Source organism: Plecotus auritus (assembly GCF_963455305.1).
Source record: "Plecotus auritus genome assembly, chromosome: 1".
In the NCBI taxonomy this organism is placed as follows: Eukaryota; Metazoa; Chordata; class Mammalia; order Chiroptera; family Vespertilionidae; genus Plecotus; species Plecotus auritus.
Window position 1 is genome coordinate 125,557,224 of NC_137770.1, and position 19,392 is coordinate 125,576,615.

General features: G+C 41.8%; 1 protein-coding gene across 7 annotated transcripts in view; it reads left to right on the top strand.

Moving 5' to 3' along the window:
* The window catches only part of POLE2 (DNA polymerase epsilon 2, accessory subunit), a 52,146-nt gene that overhangs the window by 29,714 nt on the left and 3,040 nt on the right, over positions 1-19,392 (top strand). For all 7 annotated transcript variants that reach the window (XM_080658991.1, XM_080658988.1, XM_080658992.1 and 4 more), the window contains 3 exons: positions 1,362-1,470; positions 4,644-4,820; positions 17,172-17,239. In XM_080658991.1, the coding sequence (XP_080515117.1) occupies positions 1,362-1,470; positions 4,644-4,820; positions 17,172-17,239 (354 nt within the window). The remainder of the gene's footprint in view (positions 1-1,361; positions 1,471-4,643; positions 4,821-17,171; positions 17,240-19,392) is intronic.

A 19,392-nucleotide genomic window follows, 5' to 3' on the forward strand; every position in this document is an offset into this window, starting at 1 on the left:
ATTTCCCAAACTCCAGCCTCACATATGCAGTTGCCTACTCATCATTTTCCCTTGGATGTCTAATAAACAACTCCAGACTGAACCTCTGATCTTCTTCCTCCCCTGTCAGACCCAAACCTGTTCTGTAGCCTTCCTCATCAGAGTTCATGGGACCTTTATCCTTTCGGTTGCTCAGGCCCAAAACTTTGGGTTTCTCTCAGATGCAGTTTTACAGGTAATCCTTCAACCTTTTTAAGGAAGGTTTCAAAATATACCCAGTATTGGCTGCCTCTACAGCTTCATGCTTGTGACCCTCTGTCATCTTCTAGCCTGGGTTACTATAATAGCCTTCTGGTTGGTCTCTAGCTTCTACCCCTACCCTTCTGTAGTCTGTTCTTAATACTATGTCAGAGGATCCTTTAAATATAAGGTCCCTTACTGATCCTAAAAGATGGGACCCCCTCATGTTATTCAGTAACAGCCAATATCCTTGCAAGGTAGTCAGGCCCTGTATTATATGCCTCTGATTTCCTCTCCTACTTTTCCTCCTCATTTATTCCAGTCACTACAGCTTTTTTTTTTTCTGTTCATCAGATGTGCCAAGCATGCTACATCTTAGAGCATCTGCTATACCTGTTCCCTCTGTCTGCAATGTTCTTCCTCTATCTGCCTCTCTCACCTCTTCAAGTCTGTGCTCAAATCAAACTGCATTATGATCATCCTCTTTCATACTCCAGCCTTCTAGACCTCTCCCCACAAATGTTCCACTTGACCTTTTTCTTTTTCCCATACACGTAATCATCTTCCAACGTACTGTATATTTATCATATTTATTGTTTTTTTCTCTGATCGCCCTCCTCTTCTCATTAGAATGTAAACTCCATGAGGACTGGGATCCTTTTGTTTTGTTCACTCATTTCTAGAATAGTTCAATACACATATTAAGAGCTCAGTAAATTACTGTCTAATGAATGGACAAATAGATAGATTCTGATTGAATTTTTGCTGTGGTAAACAATGGAAAGTGGGAATGGTTTTGTATTATAAAACCATTTGCCTTTTATGCCCTAGTGGCTAGCCAGGGCATAAAAGGCAAATGTGTGCCTAGCGAGTTTGGCTCCGTGGATAGAGCACCAGCCAGGGACTAAAGGGTCCCAGGTTCCATTCCAGTCAAGGGCATGTGCCTGGGTTGCAGGTTCGATCCCCAGTAGGGGGCGTGCAGGAGGCAGCCAATCAATGATTCTCATCATTAATGTCTCTCTCTCTCTCTCCCCCCTCTTCCTTCCTCTCTGAAACCAATAAAAATATATTTAAAAAAATAAAAATAAATTACCTTATTTTTTTTCTGATGAAATCAAATTCAACTACTATTTTTATTTCAGAATTCAGTATTGTACACAAGAAATTATTGTCTTTCGTGAAGACTTAGTGAATAAAATGTGCAGAAACTGTGTCCGTTTTCCTAGTAGCAATTTGGATATTCCTAATCATGTAAGTTCACAGTCTTCTTTATAAAACTATTACATGTTGCATCACATAAAATTTTGTTAAGCCACTTGATAATTTACCCTCTAATGTTTATTTAAATTATGGTTATAATTTGAACATACTTTTGTCAGTAAGTTAATATTTGTTAGTAATCAGTGTTTCTCAACTTTCTCACTGAAATATCCCCTAATGGGAGGAGGAAAACCCAGAACAGCAGGAAATTTCATTGAAACTTGTTTTGCTCTAAAACTCATAAATCTTACATTGTACTTCAAAATACATGTATGTGTTTTAATAAAATGTTCATGTTTACTAAATATTTCCTGTGATATGTCAGAAGGATGTGTAGTGCTTATCTTGTAACTTCAAGGTGCCATGATACATGTACCCCCTTTTTGGAAGTTATGAAAAGAGATCATACAGACATTTTCTATATTTATTTTATAATAGTTAAAGCTTTTATAGGCTAAATTTCTATTCTTAATATTGCTCAAGCTATGAATTATTTTTAATAAATCTTTATTGTTCAGATTACAGTTGTTCCTCTTTTTTCCCCCCATAGCTCCCCTCCACCTGGTACCCCCCGCCACCTTTACCTCCCCCACTGTCCTCATCCATAGGTGTACGATTTTTGTCCAGTCTCTTCCTGCACCCCCACACCCCCTTCCCCCCAAGAATTGTCAGTCCACTCCCTTTCTATACCCGTGATTCTATTATATTCACCAGTTTATTCTGTTCATCAGATTTTTTATTCACTTGATTTTTAGATTCACTTGTTGATAGGTATGTATTTGTTTTTCATAATTTTTATCTTTACCTTTTTCTTCTTCCTCTTCTTAAAGAATACCTTTCAGCATTTCATATAATACTGGTTTGGTGGCAATGAACTCCTTTAGCTTTTTCTTGTCTGTGAAGCTCTTTATCTGACCTTCAATTCTAAATGATAGCTTTGCTGGGTAGAGTAATCTTGGTTGTAGGTTCTTGCTGTTCATCACTTTGAATATTTCTTGCCACTCCCGTCTGGCCTGCATAGTTTCCGTTGAGAAATCAGCTGACAGTTGTATGGTTACTCCCTTGTAGGTAACTAACTGTTTTTGACTTGCTGCTTTTAATATTCTCTCTTTGTCTTTTGCCCTTGGCATTTTAATTATGATGTGTCTTGGTGTGGTCCTCTTTGGATTCCTTTTGTTTGGGGTTCTGTGGGCTTCCTGGACTTGTAAGTCTATTTCTTTCACCAGGTAGGGGAAGTTTTCTGTCATTATTTCTTCAAATAGGTTTTCAATTTCTTGCTTTCTCTTTTCTTCTGGCACCCCCATAATTCGGATGTTGGTACACTTGAAGTTGTCCCAGAGGCTCCTTACACTATCTTCTTATTTTTGGATTCTTTTTTCTTTTTGCTTTTCCAGTTGGGTATTTTTTGTTTCTTCTCATTTCAAATATTTAACTTGATTCTTGGGATCCTCTAGTCTGCTGTTGGATCTCTGTATATTCTTTTTTATTTCAGTCAGTATATGCTTAATTTCTAGTTGGTCCTTTTTCATATACTCGAGGGTCTTGCTAAATTTATCGAAGATTTCTAGAAGATTCCTGAGTAACCTTATTACCGTGATTTTGAACTCTATATCCAGTAGTTTGCTTTCCTCCATTTCTGTCATCCGTGACCTGTTTCTTTGTCTCCGCATTTTGGCTGCTTCCCTGTGTTGATAGAGTGGCTTTGTGTGCTAGGTGTCCTATAGGGCCCAGTGGCTCAGCCTCCCTAATTACCTGAGGTGGACACTCTTGGTGCACCCCTTTGTGGGCTGTGTGAACAGTCTTGTTGTAGTTAAGTCTTGATTGCTGTTGGTATCACTGGTAGGAATTGACCTCCAGGCCAGTTGGCTGTGAGGACCAGTTGTGTCTACAATGGGAGAACTTCTGTGCTGGAGACACCCTTATGGGGCAAGATTTGCTTCAGTGGGTCCTTGGTGCTCACTGAGTCTGCCCCCTGAGTGTGTCCCTTATGGATCTGAGGAGTTGTAATCTGGATGGTCTCACTCTGACCACTGGGTACACTGGCTCTTGGATCTCCAAGGAGGTGCAAAGTTAACCACTGCCTGAGGCCACCCAGCAGGAGCTACAGAGAGATCTGTAGATTTCTCCTCTGTGTTCAGGGTTTGGAGGTGTCCAGATGAGGCCCAGCTGTGAAGCAGTGCAAGCTGCTGTCCAGCCTTGGGCCTTCTTTTGGAGGTTCTGCGGCTATCTGACCCAGCTGCAGTTTGTTAGGTTTTAGATTGCAAAAGGCCAGGCCATTCATATGCAAAAGCCTCTGCACACAGCTTGGGTGGGGTTGTTAATTGGGTGGGGCAGGGTCCCAGGGAATCACCAGGGTGGAGCAAACAGCAATGGCTGACCATCAGCCCTTCCCCGAAGAGGTCCCCGGTGTCCCGCAGCACCGTGCAGGAACAATGATCGCTGCAAGCACCTCTGAGAGAAAGCTGCCCTCATGTTCCAGCCCAGTACCAGACAGCCCAGTTTCTCCCTGTATGAGTCTGGGTCCCCAGAGTCTCGCCCGGAACTGGAGTTCAAAGCAGTCGGGAGCTTGTATCTCCCTCCCGATTGAAAAAGACAACAGTGTACCCAGTTGCCAGCCCCTTTCTGCGTGCCTCCATACCTCTGCACTTCACTTGCACACCTCTGCACCTCCTCTCAGTCTCAGTGCGCTTTTCTCTTTCCTTCTAGTTGTATAATTTCCACTCAGCCAGCCTTCCCGTGGTTCTGGATGATGTCCGTTTTGTCTTTTAGTTGTAGTTTTGATGTGGTTGTGCGCGGCAGCAAGTTCAGGTGTTTACCTATGCCGCCATCTTGTTTCCTTTCGCTATGAATTATTTTTAGATGAACAGAATTACTAAATGAGTTTATTATACAGATATACTAGTAAGTACAGTTGCTCCAATATGACTATTGGGGGAGTGGATTTTACAGTAAATGGTATTAAATGAAAACTCAAAAATTTTTTCCTAAACTACAGGACAGTCAATCTCATTTCATCTCTGTGTTTTCTACAGCTCTGTAATTCAGAGTTCTAATTGTTTCTCAAATTTTCTAATTCTTTTTGGTAATTAATATTTAATTTGAAATTATTTGTTAGTTTTAAATTTTACAAATGAACTAAAGTTTTTTTGTATCATTCTTTTTAGTTTGTGAAGACTATCTTATCCCAAGGACATCTGACTCCTCTACCACTCTATGTCTGCCCAGTGTACTGGGCATATGACTATGCTTTGAGAGTGTACCCTTTACCTGATCTACTTGTCATCGCAGACAAATATGATCCTTTCACTTTGACCAATACCGAATGCCTCTGCATAAACCCAGTAAGAATGTAGTTAACATTATATAGTCATACTTTGTCAAGATTAGAGTGTTATTTCTTTAAATTTAAAATGTGTATTTAAAAATATTACTGTTAGAGTAAAAATATACTATTAATGAAACACTGAATTTGTTTGGTATATACTGAAAGTTCTTAAACCTTTAGTATGGCATGTGACTATAAAGTAATGTGATTTTTTCCTAAGATATATATATATATATATACCAAAGCTTATAAATCCAAATGAATATTTATGAATATTTTCCCTTCAAAGTAACTTACCTTGGGATTACTTTCAGGGAATTGCTTTCAAAGCCTGTATCCATTCTCTTTAAACATATAAATGGTATTTATCCTTTGAAGAGGATTTTGATTTTTAGAAGTTGCCCAAGTCCCCAAAATCTAAACCTGATAAATATGGAAATTCTTATTGAGACACATTTTATTACTTCATTTTTTATGCAGACCCTTGAAGTTGCTTCAGAATCTTGAAGTTGCATCAGAATTTCTACAGAAGTATGATTGACTTTAAATTTAGGGAACACAGACTGCATAAACATTGTGGCTGATGCCAAAATGTCTCCACTAGAGGCTTTATGCTCTGTATGCTTCCTTAATTCTGGTGAATTTTATACCTTAACACTTTTCTGTTTCATTTAGGTCATTTCTAGAAACATTGTGCCTTACTATTGGTCACTGCTTCCTCAGATACACATGTATTGTGCCCACCTCCCGGGGTGTCTCAGCCACAGAGCTGTTGACATTTTGAACCAAATCTTTGTTGTGGAGCTCTGACCGGTGCACTGTAGGATATTTAGCAGGATCCCTGTATTCAACCCACTGGATGCAAGTAGCAGCCCCCAATTTATAACCATCAAAAATATCTAAGGATATTTGACAAATGTGTCCTAGGGGGCAAAATTTTCCTTGGTTGAGAACTACTCTAAGGATGAGCATAGTCAACTGATTTTATTTTATTGTTTGAAATCTGTGGCCTGATTTTGGTAGACTATTCACAATTTAATATTCTTTAACAGAGGCTATATCCTTATTTAAATGAAATAGTTTGAAAGGGAGCAATCCAACAAGAAGAAATAACTCTGGTAAACATATATGCACCCAATACAGAAGCACCCAAATACATAAAAAAAACTCCTGGAGGATATCAAAGGAGAGATTGACAGCAATACAATCATAGTAGGAGACTTTAATACCCCACTATCACCATTGACAAATCTTCTAAACAAAAAATCAGCAAAGAAACATCAATCCTAAATGACTCACTAGACCAGATGGAATTAATAGACATCTTCAGAACATTTCACCCCAAAGCCACAGAATATACATTCTTCTCAAGTGCACATGGGTCATTTTCAAAGATAGACCATATGTTGGGTCATAGGCAAAGTCTCTTCAAATTCAAGAAGATAGAAATCAGATAGAGAAACCAAGATGGCGGCATAGGTAAGCACCTAAACTGCTGCCCCGCACAACAATTTCAAAACTACAACTAAAAGACAGAACAGACACCATCCAGAACCACAGGAAGGCTGGCTGAGTGGAAATTCTACAACTAGAAGGAAAGAGGAAAGGTCACGGAGAAGGAGCGGCAAAGAGCTGAGGTACGGAGACACGTGCACGCACAGAGGAAGGGCGGTGGAGTGCCTGGCTGGCTTTCTCTGGCGAGAGGGGGAAGGAAGCCCCGACTGCACTGAACCCCAGTTCCGACTGCACTGAACCTCAGTTCTGGGCGAAACCCTGTGGACCCAGGCTCATACAGGGGGAGTTTGGACTGTCGGGTGGAGAGAAAGGCACACGGAGACTCAGAAACTAGGAGACTCAGGGGAGCGCGGCGGCAGGGGTCTGGAGGCATGAGTGCACACAAGGACTGACTGCGGAGGTTACCACAGGCTGTCCCTGGCGGAGGGGAGTCGGAGGCTTCTGACTGCACTGAACCGCAGCTCCGGGCGAGCCCCTGGGGACCCACGCTCTTAGAGAAATCTGGACTGTAAGGCAGAAACTCAGGAACCGCGGAAGGCAGAGGTCTGGAGACTCACGAGCAAGGGCAGGGCTGATTGGAAGCCAAGACTGTCTGCTCCGCCCTGAGACTCCACCCCTTCCAAGCTGAGCACAGAGGCCTTTGCAATCTGGCAAGGCTAATTCTATAAGGCTGTCTCCAGCACCGAAAATCTCCCAGTGTAGACACAGTTGATCCTCACAGGCAACTGGCCTGGAGGTCAATTCCTCCCAGTAATACCAACAACAATCAAGACTTAACTTCAACAAGGCTGTACACATAGTCCACAAAGTGGTGCACCAAGAGTGTCCACCTCAGGTTAACTGGGGAGGCCGACCCACTGGGCCATATAGGAAACCTAGCACACAAACCTACCCTACCAACTCAGGGAAGCAGTGAAAAATGGGGAGACGAAGAAACAGATCACAAACGAAAGAAATGGAGGAAAACAAACGACTGGATATAGAATTCCAAACCACGGTTATAAGGCTTTTCAAAAATATCCTAGAAAAGGCTGATAAATATAACGAGACCCTCGACAATATGAAAAAGGACTAACTAGAAATTAAACATACACTGACTGAAATAAAAAATATTATACAGAGACCCAACAGCAGACTAGAGGAGCTCAAGAATCAAGTCAAAGAGTTGAAATATAAAGAAGCAAAAAAAAAACCCTCAACCGGAAAAGCAAAAAAAAGAAAAAAGAATCCAAAAAGTTGAAGATAGTGTAAGAAGCCTCTGGGACAACTTCAAGCGTACCAACATCAGAATTATGGGGGTGCCAGAAGAAGAGAGAGAGCAAGATACTGAAAACCTATTTGAAGAAATAATGACTGAAAACTTCCCCCACCTAGTGAAAGAAATAGACTTACAAGTCCAGGAAGCGCACAGAACCCCAAACAAAAGGAATCCAAAAAGGACCACACCAAGACACATCATAATTAAAATGCCAAGAGCAAAAGACAAAGAATATTAAAAGCAGCAAGAAAAAAACAGTTAATTACCTACAAGGGACCACCCATACGATTGTCAGCTGATTTCTCAACAGAAACTATGCAGGCCAGATTGGAGTGGCAAGAAATTTTCAAAGTGATGAATAGCAAGAACCTACAACCAAGATTACTCTACCCAGCAAAGCTATCATTCAGAATCGAAGGGCAGATAAAGAGCTTCACAGATAAGAAAAAGCTAAAGGAGTTCATCACTACCAAACCAGTATTATATGAAATGCTGAAAGGTATTTTTTAAGAAGAGGAAGAAGAAAAAAGTAAAGAGAAAAATTATGAACAACAAATACATATCTATCAACAAGTGAATCTAAAAAGCAAGTGAATTAAAAATCTGAGGAACAGAATAAACTGGTGAATATAATAGAATCAGGAGCATAGAAAGGGAGTGGACTGATAATTATCAGGGGGAAAGGGGTATGGGGGGTGCAGGAAAAGACTGGACAAAAATCGTACACCTATGGATGAAGACAGTGTGGGGGAGGTAAGGGCAGAGGGTGGGGTGGGAACCGGGTGGAGGGGAGCTATGCGGGGGGGGGGGGGGGAGGAGAAACAGTTGTAATAATCTGAACAATAAACATTTATTAAATTTTTTTTTAAAAAAGAAGATAGAAATCATATCAAGCATCTTCTCAGATCACAGTGGCATAAAACTGGAAATCAACTACAATACAAACAATCCAAAAAAATAAAAAATATGGAGACTAAACAGCATGCTAATAAACAATGACTGGGTTACCAGAGAGATCAAAGAAGAAATAAAAAACATCATGGCAACAAACCACAATGAAAACACAACAATCCAAAATCTATGGGACACAGCGAAAACAGTCTTGAGAGGGAAGTTCATAGCTCTACAAGTCTACTGAAAAAAACAAGAAAAAATGGTAATAAATTACCTAACCCTGCAACTCAAAGAGTTAGAAAGAGAGCAACAAGAAAAATCCAGTGTAAGCAGAAGGAAGGAATAATAAAGATCAAAGCGGATAAACGACATTGAAACCAAAAAAACAATACAAAAGATCAACAAAACCAAGAGCTGGTTCCTTGAAAGGATAAACAAGATTGATGAACCTCTAGCCAGGCTCACCAAGAAGCAAAGAGGACCAAAATAAACAAAATCAGAAATGAAAGAGGTGAAATAACAACAGACCCCACCGAAATACCCTTTCTTGAAAAAAACTCTCAACAAGGTGGGAATAGAATGATCATACCTCAACATAATAAAAGCCATATACGACAAACCCACAGCCAACATCATACTCAATGGGCAAAAACTAAAACCCTTTCCCCTAAGAACAGGAACAAGACAGGGATGCCCACTCTCACCACTCCTGTTTGACATAGTATTGGAAGTATTAGCCATTGCAATTAGATAAGAAGAAGAAATAAAAGGCATCCAAATTGGAAAAGAAAAAGTAAAGCTGTCCTTATTTGCAGATGACATGATATTGTACATAAAAAACCCAAAAGACTCCATCAAAAAACTAATAGACTTAATAAATGAATTTGGCAATGTAGCAGGATACAAAATTAAGGCCAAGAAATCTATGGCATTTCTAATACACCAATAGTGAACTTACAGAAAGACTAAAAAAGCAATCCCAGAGAGAGGATCCAAGATGGCGGCGTAGGTAAACACCTAAACTGCTGCCTCGCACAACAATTTCAAAATTACAACTAAAAGACAAAACGTCTATCACCCAGAACCATGGGAAAGCTGGCTGAGTGGAAGTTCTACAACTAGAAGGAAAGAGAAAAGAGCATTGAGATGTGCACAAGCACTGAAAAGCTAAGGTACGAAGGCGCGCGTATCGGGCTGGTGGCGGGCGACTGGGAGCACTGCTTTTTTCAACCCGAAGGGAGACAAGCTCCGGATTACGACAAACTTCAGTTTCTGGGGAGACGCAGGGGACCCAAACTCCTACGGGGAGAAGCTGGACTGTCTGCCATCGGGTCGGAAAGTGAGGGTGGCTTGCTTGCAGGGCTGCGCGGAGGAATAATTGTTTACTGCGCTGGGGCACAGGACACGGGGAGGCAGTTGGAGACGCAGAGCCGGCTAACTGGCAGCCATCGCTGTTTGCCACGCCCTAGCCTAGTGACGCCCTGAGACCCCGCCCCGCACAACCTACAAACCCACCCAAGCTCCAAGCAGTGGCTTTAGCATATGAATGGCCTGCCCTATTGCTGCTTAACATAGCAAACTTGCAGCCCGGGTAGGACAGCTCCAAAACCTCCAAACCCCAAGCAAGGAGGAGAAAAACTGTAGTTCTCACTGTAGCGCCTGCTGGGTGGCCTCAGACAGTAGCTGACCTGCACCCCAGTGGAGATCCAGAAGCCAGTGTACCTAGTGGTCAGTGTGAGACACCAGATTTCAACTCCTCACATCCGTAAGTGACACATTCAAGAGGCAGACTCAGTGAGCACCGAAGCCCCACTGAAACAAGTCCTGCACCATAAGCGTGTCTCCAGCGCAGCAGTTCTTCCATTATAGACACAGCGGGTCCTCACAGCCAATTGGCCTGGAGGTCAATTCCTCCCAGTGTACCAACAGCAATCAAGGCTTAACTACACCAAAACTTTGCACTCAGCCCACAAAGGGGTGTACCAAGAGCGTCCACCTCAGGTGATTGGGGAGGCTGAGCTACTGGCCCCTATAGGTCACCTACCACACAAAGCCACTCCATCAACATAGGGAAGCAGCAAAATGCAAAGACAGAGAAACATGTCACGAATGAAAGAAATGGAGGAAAGCAAACTACTGGACGACATAGAGTTCAGAACCACATTTATAAGGTTACTCAAGAATCTTCTAAAAACCTCCAAGAAACTTGATGAGACCTCCGAGGAGCTTAGTGAGACCTTCAAAGACCTTAATGAGAATGCCAAAAAATGGAAAAGAACCAGTCAGAAATTAAGCATACACTGTCTGAAACAAAGAATATACAGAAATTCAACTGTAGATCAAAGGACCCCAAGAATCAAACCAAAGATCTGAAATATGAGGAAACAAAAAACACCCAACCAGAAAAACAAAAAGAAAAAGAATCGAAAAATATGAAGGTAGTGTAAGGAGCCTCTGGGACAACTTTAAGTGTACCAACATCCGAATTTTTGGGGTGCCAGAAGAAGAGAGAGAGCAAAATATTGAAAACCTATTAGAAGAAATAATGACAGAAAACTTTCCCTACCTGGTGAAAGAAATAGACTTACAAGTCCAGGAAGCACAGAAAACCCCATACAAGAGGAATCCTAAGAGGACCACACCAAGACACATCATAATTAAAATGCCAAGGGCAAAAGACAAAGAATCTTAAAAGCAGCAAGAGAAAAACGGTTAGTTACCTACAAGGGAGTACCCATATGACTGTCAGCTGATTTCTCAACAGAAACTATGCAGGCCAGAAGGGAGTGGCAAGAAATATTCAAAGTGATGAACAGCAAGAACCTACAACCAAGATTACTTGCCGAAACCGGTTTGGCTCAGGGGATAGAGCGTCAGCCTGCGGACTGAAAGGTCCCGGGTTCGATTCCGGTCAAGGGCATGTAACTTGGTTGCAGGCACATCCCCAGTAGGAGGTGTGCAGGAGGCAGCTGATCGATGTTTCTCTCTCATCGATGTTTCTGACTATCCCTCTTCCTTCCTCTCTGTAAAAATTCAATAAAATATATTTAAAAAAAAAAAAGATTACTCTACCCAGCAAAGCTATCATTCAGAGTTGAAGGTCAGATAAAGAGCTTCACAGACAAGAAAAAGCTAAAGGAGTTCATCACCAAACCAGTATTATATGAAATGCTGAAGAGTATTCTTTAAGAAGAGGAAGAAGAGAAAGGTAAAGATAAAAATTATGAACAACAAAATGACATCAAATACATACCTACCAACAAGTGAATCTAAAAATCAAGTGAATAAAAAATCTGAAGAACAGAATGGACTGGTGAATATAATAGAATCAGGGACATAGAAAGGGAGTGGACTGACAATTCTCAGGGGGAAGGGGGAGTGAGGGGTGCGGGAAGAGATTGGACAAAAATCTTATACCTATGGATGAAGACAGTGGTGGGGGGTAAGGGCATGGCGTGGGGTGGGGTGGGGAATCAGGTGGAGAAACATCGATCAGCTGCCTCCAGCTATGGGGCGGGGGGAGAGGAACACCTGTAATAATCTAAACAATAAAGATTTATTAAAAAATGAAAAAATAAAAAGCAATCCCATTTACCACCGCACCAAAAAAATTAAGATATCTAGGAATAAACCTAACTAAGTAGGTAAAAGACCTATACGCGGAAAACTACAGGACACTGCAAAATGAGATAGAGGAAGACGTAAACAGATGGAAGAACATACCATGTTCATGGATTGGTAGAATCAACATCATTAAAATGTCCATACTACACAAAGCAATCTATAGATTCAATGAAGTCCCCATTAAAATACCAACAGCATATTTCACAGACCTAGAAAGAACTCTCCAAAAATTCATCTGGAATAAAAAAAAGACCCAGAATAGCCACAGCAATCCTAAGAAAGAAGAACAAAGTAGGTGGGATCTCAAGACCAGATTTCAAGCTGTTTTACAAAGCCATTGTTCTCAAAACAGCCTGGTACTGGCACAAGAACAGGCATATAGATCAATGGAATAGAATAGAGAACCCAGAATTCAACCCAAATCACTACGCTCAATTAATATTTGACAAAGGAGGCATGAACATACAATTGAGTCAAGACAGTCTCTTCAATAAATGTTGTTGGGAAAATTGGACAGATACATGCAAAAAAATGAAAGTAGACCACCAACTTACACCATCCACAAAAATAAACTCAAAATGGATCAAGGACTTAAACATACGACGAGAAACCATAAAAATACTAGAGGAATCCACAGGCAGAAAAATCTCTGACATATGCCGAAGCAATTTCTTCACTGATACTGCTCCTAGGGCAATGGAAACTAAAGAGAAAATAAACAAATGGGACTACATCAAAATAAAAAGCTTTTGCACAGCAAAGGAGACCATCAATAAAACAAGAAAGCCCACTGTATGGGAGAACATATTTGCCAATGATATCACCAATCAGGGTTTAATCTCCAACATTTACAGGGAACTCATGCAGCTTAACAAAAAGGAGATAAACAACACAATCAAAATATGGGCAACTGATCTAAATAGACAGTTTTCGAAAGATGACAGAAGGAAGGCCTATGACATATGAATACATGCTCAAAGTCACTAATCATCAGAGAGATGCAAATCAAAACAACAATGCGGTACCATCTCACACCTGTCAGAATGAATGGCTTTTATCAACAAATCAACAAATGACAAGTGCTGGCGAGGATGCGGAGAAAAAGGAACCCCCGTGCACTGCTGGTGGGAGTGCAGACTGGTGCAGCCACTGTGGAGAACAGTATGGAGTTTCCTCAAAAAACTAAAAATGGAACTCCCATTTGACCCAGTGATCCCACTTCTAGGAATATATCCCAAGAAACTAGAAACACGAATCAGAAAGGATATATGCACCCCTATGTTCATAGCAGCACAATTCATAGCTAAGATTTGGAAACAGCCTAAGTGCCCATCAGCAGATGAGTGGATTAAAAAACTGTGGTACATCTACACAATGGAATACTACGCTGCAGTAAAAAAGGAGTTCTTACCATTTGCAACAACATGGATGGAGCTGGAGAGCATTATGCTAAGTGAAATAAGCCAGGCATAGAAACCAAGATGGCGGCATAGGTAAACACCTAAACTGCTGCCTCGCACAACAATTTCAAAACTACAACTAAAAGACAGAACGGACACCATCCAGAACCACAGGAAAGCTGGCTGAGTGAAAATTCTACAACTAGAAGGAAAGAGGAAAGCTCACAGAGAATTGGAGGTACGGCAAAGGGGCTTTGTGCACGCAGAGAGGAAGGGCGGCTGAGAGCCTGGCTGACTTTCTCTGGCGGAAGGGGGAAGGAAGCCTCCGACCGCACTGAACCCCAGTTCTGACTGAACTGAACCCCAGTTCTGGGCGAACCCCTGGGGACCCACGCTCTTACGGGGGGAGTCTGGACTCTCGGGCGGAGACTCGAGCTGGGAAAGGCAGAAGTCTGAAGGCGCGCGCGGGCCAGTGCGCACAAAGGCTGCGGAGGTTGCCACAGGCTTTCCCTAGTGGAAGGGAGTCAGAGGATCCTGACTGCACTGAGCCCCAGTTCTGACTGCAGTGAACCCCAGTTCCAGGTGAGCCCCTGGGGACCCACGCTCTTGTGGGGGGAGTCTGGACTCTTGGGCAGAGACTCGGGAGCCGGGGAAGGCGGAGGACTGAAAGTGCGCACCGCGCGCTCACCAGTGCGCACAAAGGCTGCGGAAGTTACCACAGGCTTTCCCTAGTGGAAGGGAGTCAGAGGATTCTGACTGCACTGAGCCCCAGTTCGGACTGCAGTGAACCCCAGTTCCAGGCGAGCCCCTGGGGACCCACGCTCTTGTGGGGGGAGTCTGGACTCTCGGGCGGAGACTCGGGAGCCGGGGAAGGTGGAGAACTGAAAGTGCGCACCACGCGCTCGCCAGTGCGCACAAAGGCTGCGGAAGTTACCACAGGCTTTCCCTAGTGAAAGGGAGTCAGAGGCTCCTGACGGCACTCAGTCCCAGTTCTGACTGCAGTGAACCCCAGTTGCAGGCGAGCCCCTGGGGACCCACGCTCTTGTGGGGGGAGTCTGGACTCTCAGGCGGAGACTCGAGCTGGGGAAGGCAGAGGACTGAAAGCGCACATGCGCGCCAGGGCAAGGCTGACAGGAAGCCAAAACTGAGACTCCACCCCATCCAAGCTGAGCACAGAGGCTATTGCAATTTGGCAAGTCTAATCCTATAAGGCTGTCTCCAGCACCGAACTTCTCCCAGCATAGACACAGCTGATCCTTACAGCCAACTGGCCCGGAGGTCAATTCTTCCCAGTGATACCAACAACAATAAAGACTTAATTACAACAAGGCTGTACACACAGTCCACAAAGGGGTGCACCAAGAGTGTCCACCTCAAGTTAACTGGGGAAGCAGACCCACTGGGCCATATTGGAAACCTAGCACAAATATCTACCTTACCAACTCAGGGAATCAATGAAAATGCGGGGTCAAAGAATCAGATCACAAACGAAAGAAATGGAGGAAAACAAACGACTGGATATAGAATTCAAAACCACGGTTATAAGACTTTTTAAGAATATCCTAGAAAAGGCCGATAAATATAACGAGACCCTCGAAGATATGAAAAAGGACCAACTAGAAATTAAACATACACTGACTGAAATAAAAAATATTATACAGAGACCCAGAAACAGAATAGAGGAACCCAAGAATCAAGTCAAAGAATTGAAATACAAAGAAGCAAAAAACACTCAACCGAAAAAGCAAAAAGCAAAAAAAAAAAATCCTAAAAGTTGAAGATAATGTAAGAAGACTCTGGGACAACTTCAAGCGTACCAACATCAGAATTATGGGGGTGCCAGAAGAAGAGAGAGAGCAAGATACTGAAAACCTATTTGAAGAAATAATGACCGAAAACTTCCCCCACCTGGTGAAAGAAATAGACTTACAAGTCCAGGAAGCCCACAGAACCCCAAACAAAAGGAATCCAAAGAGGACCACACCAAGACACATCATAATTAAAATGCCAAGAGCAAAAGACAAAGAGAGAATATTAAAAGCAGCAAGAGAAAAACAGTTAATTACCTACAAGGGAGCACCCATACGACTGTCAGCTGACTTCTCAACAGAAACTATGCAGGCCAGACGGGAGTGGCAAGAAATTTTCAAAGTGATGAATAGCAAGAACCTACAACCAAGATTACTCTACCCAGCAAAGCTATCATTCAGAATCGAAGGGCAGATAAAGAGCTTCACAGATAAGAAAAAGCTGAAGGAGTTCATCACCACCAAACCAGTATTATATGAAATGCTGAAAGGTATTCTTAAAGAAGAGGAAGAAGAAAAAAGTAAAGAGAAAAATTATGAACAACAAATACATATCTATCAACAAGCGAACCTAAAAATCAAGTGAATTAAAAACCTGAGGAACAGAATAATCTGGTGAATATAATAGAATCAGGGGCATAGAAAGGGAGTGGACTGATAATTCTCAGGGGGAAAGGGGCATGGGGGGTTCATGAAGAGAATGGACAAAAATCATACACCTATGGATGAGGACAGTGGGGGGGAGGTAAGGGCAGAAGGTGGGGTGGGAAATGGGTGGAGGGGAGCTATGGGGGGAAAAAGGAGAAATAATTGTAATAATCTGAATAAAGATTTATTAAAAGAAAAAAAAAGAAATAAGCCAGGCAGAGAAAGATAAATATCACATGATCTCACTCATTTGTGGAATATAATGAACAACATAAACTGATGAACAAAAATAGATCCAGAGACAGAGAAACATCAATCAGAACATCAAACCTCAGGGATGGTAGGGGAGGGTGGGGGTTAAGGGGGAGAGATCAACCAAAGGACTTATATGCATGCATGTAAGCCTAATTAATGGACATAGACAACAGGGGGGTGGGAGCATGAATGGGAGGTGGTGGGTAATGGGGGAATAAGGACACATATGTATTACCTTAATCAATAAAGAAATTTAAAATAAATAAATAAATTGAATAGTTTGGATATTCTCATAATTAATGCTTTATTTGAAAATGCCTTATTTTTGAATTTTTCCACCTTTTCATCCTGTAAGTGAGTAAACCACTTTCTACCATAATCACATCTTTTTTACCTTATTTATACCTTTTGGGCCCAAAACTTGCCTTTGATATTGCTTCATCCCTTCTTAATACTTATTTACATTAATGAATGCCTGGCATGGGCATGGCAATGGGCCAGGGACACAAAGACTGAAAGGACAGAATCTCTACCCTGGTTTAGTAGTGGACAGACATCTGTATGTGTGTTCAGTATCTTTGAAGGGCACATTGAAGGGGCATGAAACCTAGATTTTCACTGGGGAGAGGGATAGGAAAAATTTCTTAAAGATTCTGGGTGTCTTATATGTATCTTTAACATCACACAGTACTGTTTATTTCTTATACTAAGTAGAGCCACTCCTACTTACATTTCCAGTCACACCTGTTAGCATAAGATGGTCTAGCCAACTTAAAAGACGTTTGCTTTAAGTGTAGATATTTTATAGTAATATCTTCTCTCTGTAAAGATCAAGCAAAAATCTGTCACATCACTTTATAGTCACATTTTATAACTTAAAGTCATGATGACCAAGGAATTTGATTTTAAAAACAAGAATTCTTTAAAAGTTTAGTATTCACTTACAGGCATTTTTCCCCCCAAAGGGCTCTTTTCCAAGAAGTGGATTTTCATTCAAAGTTTTTTATCCTTCCAACAAGACAGTAGAAGATAGGTAAGTGTGCCCACAGAAACTGGCAGAAAAAGCTGTTTCTTAGTGCTATATTGCTAAAGATCAAACGTTCTGTAGGTATGCTGAGGTGTTTTTTTTGTGTGTTTTTTTTAAATATATTTTATTGCTTTTTACAGAGAGGAAGGGAGAGGGATAGAGAGTTAGAAACATCGATGAGAGAGAAACATTGATCAGCTGCCTCCTGCACACCTCCAACTAGGGATGTTTCCGCAACCAAGTTACGTGCCCTTGACCGGAATCGAATCTGGGACCTTTCAGTCCGTAGGCCGACGCTCTATCCACTGAGCCAAACCGGTTTGGGTAGTATGCTGAGGTTTTTAAAAAAGTCTGCAGTGATCCATTAGAAATGTTCTAGGCTGAAGTTATTGTGGTCAAGCTGTGTGACATAGAATATTATGTATTTGATAGCGTGTTTCTGATGAAATAGATCAAGCATTGTTTTCTGAGGGAAATCTTGGATGTGGGCTTGTTTTCTCAGTCTGAGTTCTAATGATGTTCACATTATTCTGAGAGCACAGCCCTGCCCTCCACATGGTTGAGTCTCAAAACCTAGGTAATCTGTCTTAAATTCAGCAAAGAATTTGGAAGGAGCTGGGTGCAAGTGTGGTGATGGGCAGGGGTTGGAGTTGGGGGAAGGTCTTGAGGTAAAAAAGAGAATAATTGCCTGGTGAGTAGTGGTTTTCAAACGGTGATCTATAGATCACCTGCATCAGAGTCCTCGAGGATACTTGTTAAAAATAATGCCCTAGCTGGTTTGGCTCAGTGGATAGTGTTGGCCTGTGGACTGAAGGGTCTTGGGTTGATTCTGGTCAAGGGCACGTATCTGAGTTGCAGGCTTGGTCCCCAGTAGGTGGCGTGCAGGAGGCAATCAATGATTCTCTCTCATTGATGTTTTTATCTCTCCTCCCTTCCTCTCTGAAATCAATAAAAATATATTTAAAAGAAAAAAAAAAGTTAAGTTCTGGGATCCCATCCCACATTTAACAAATGGCTTGCTCTATAGTTATAGGGCCCATAAATATGCATTTTGATGCTATGTCCCTTGGATTCAGGCTTCCTAACATGTAATGTCAGTTAATCAAATGTATTTTGAAAAAACTCCACTTCTTGTTAAGAGCAAATAACCAGCCCTGGCTGGAGGTTCGATTGCTGATCAGGGCATATACCTAGGTTGCAGGTTTGATCACCCACTGGTCAGGGTGCATACGGGAGGCAGCCAATCAATATGTATCTCTCTCTCTCTCTCTCTCTCTCTCTTTCTCTCTCTCTCTCTTCCTTTTATTCTAAAATCAATGAGAAATATATTCTCGGATGAGGATTAAAAAATATAAAAGAACAAATAACCAAATAACTGTCCTCTAGTTTCTTGTTAGAGAATATAATTTTGAACACACAGCTCAATTGTAATTTTTGTAATTAACAAATATATTAAAATCAATACATCTCATGATAAAAAATTCAAACTGCTTAAAAGTATAAAATTGAAAAGAAAAATAGCTTTGTAATATCTCTGCTTTCTAACCCTGAACCCATGATTAACAGTTTCTTGTATATATTTCTTAAAAAAAATTGCGCATTGTTCTTTCTGCTCAATACTTATGGATGATTGAAGTCCATTCAGTTTATGAGATATTATGTTTTATTCTTGGATTCATTCATTTTACATGTATATGACTAGAAGCCCAGTACACGAAATTCATGCACTGGTAGAGTCCCTAGCGGCTGCTGGCTGGGTACTCCCTCCCTTCCCCTGACCGCCTGCCGCCACCAGCCGGGGCCTTCCTCCCTTCCCCTGCCAGCCCGCCTCCTGGTCGAACTCCCGGAAGAACTGCAGTAGAGGGGACAATTTGCATACTACGCTTTTATTATATAGGATTCTTAATATGTTCCTAGCATTGTTTAGTTTTTGGAATATAACCAGATACTTGAATAAAGGTTTTAATCCATAAGTCTGACATGTGTCAGACTTTACCTAACCCACATTGAATCCTAGCTAGTTTGGTTTAGTGGATAGAGTATCAGCCTGCAGACCAAAAGGTTTTGGGTTCAATTCTGGTCAAGTGCACGTACCTCGGTTGCAGGCTCCTCCCTGGCCTGAGCCCTGGTTGGGGCACGTGCAGGAGGCAACTAATCGA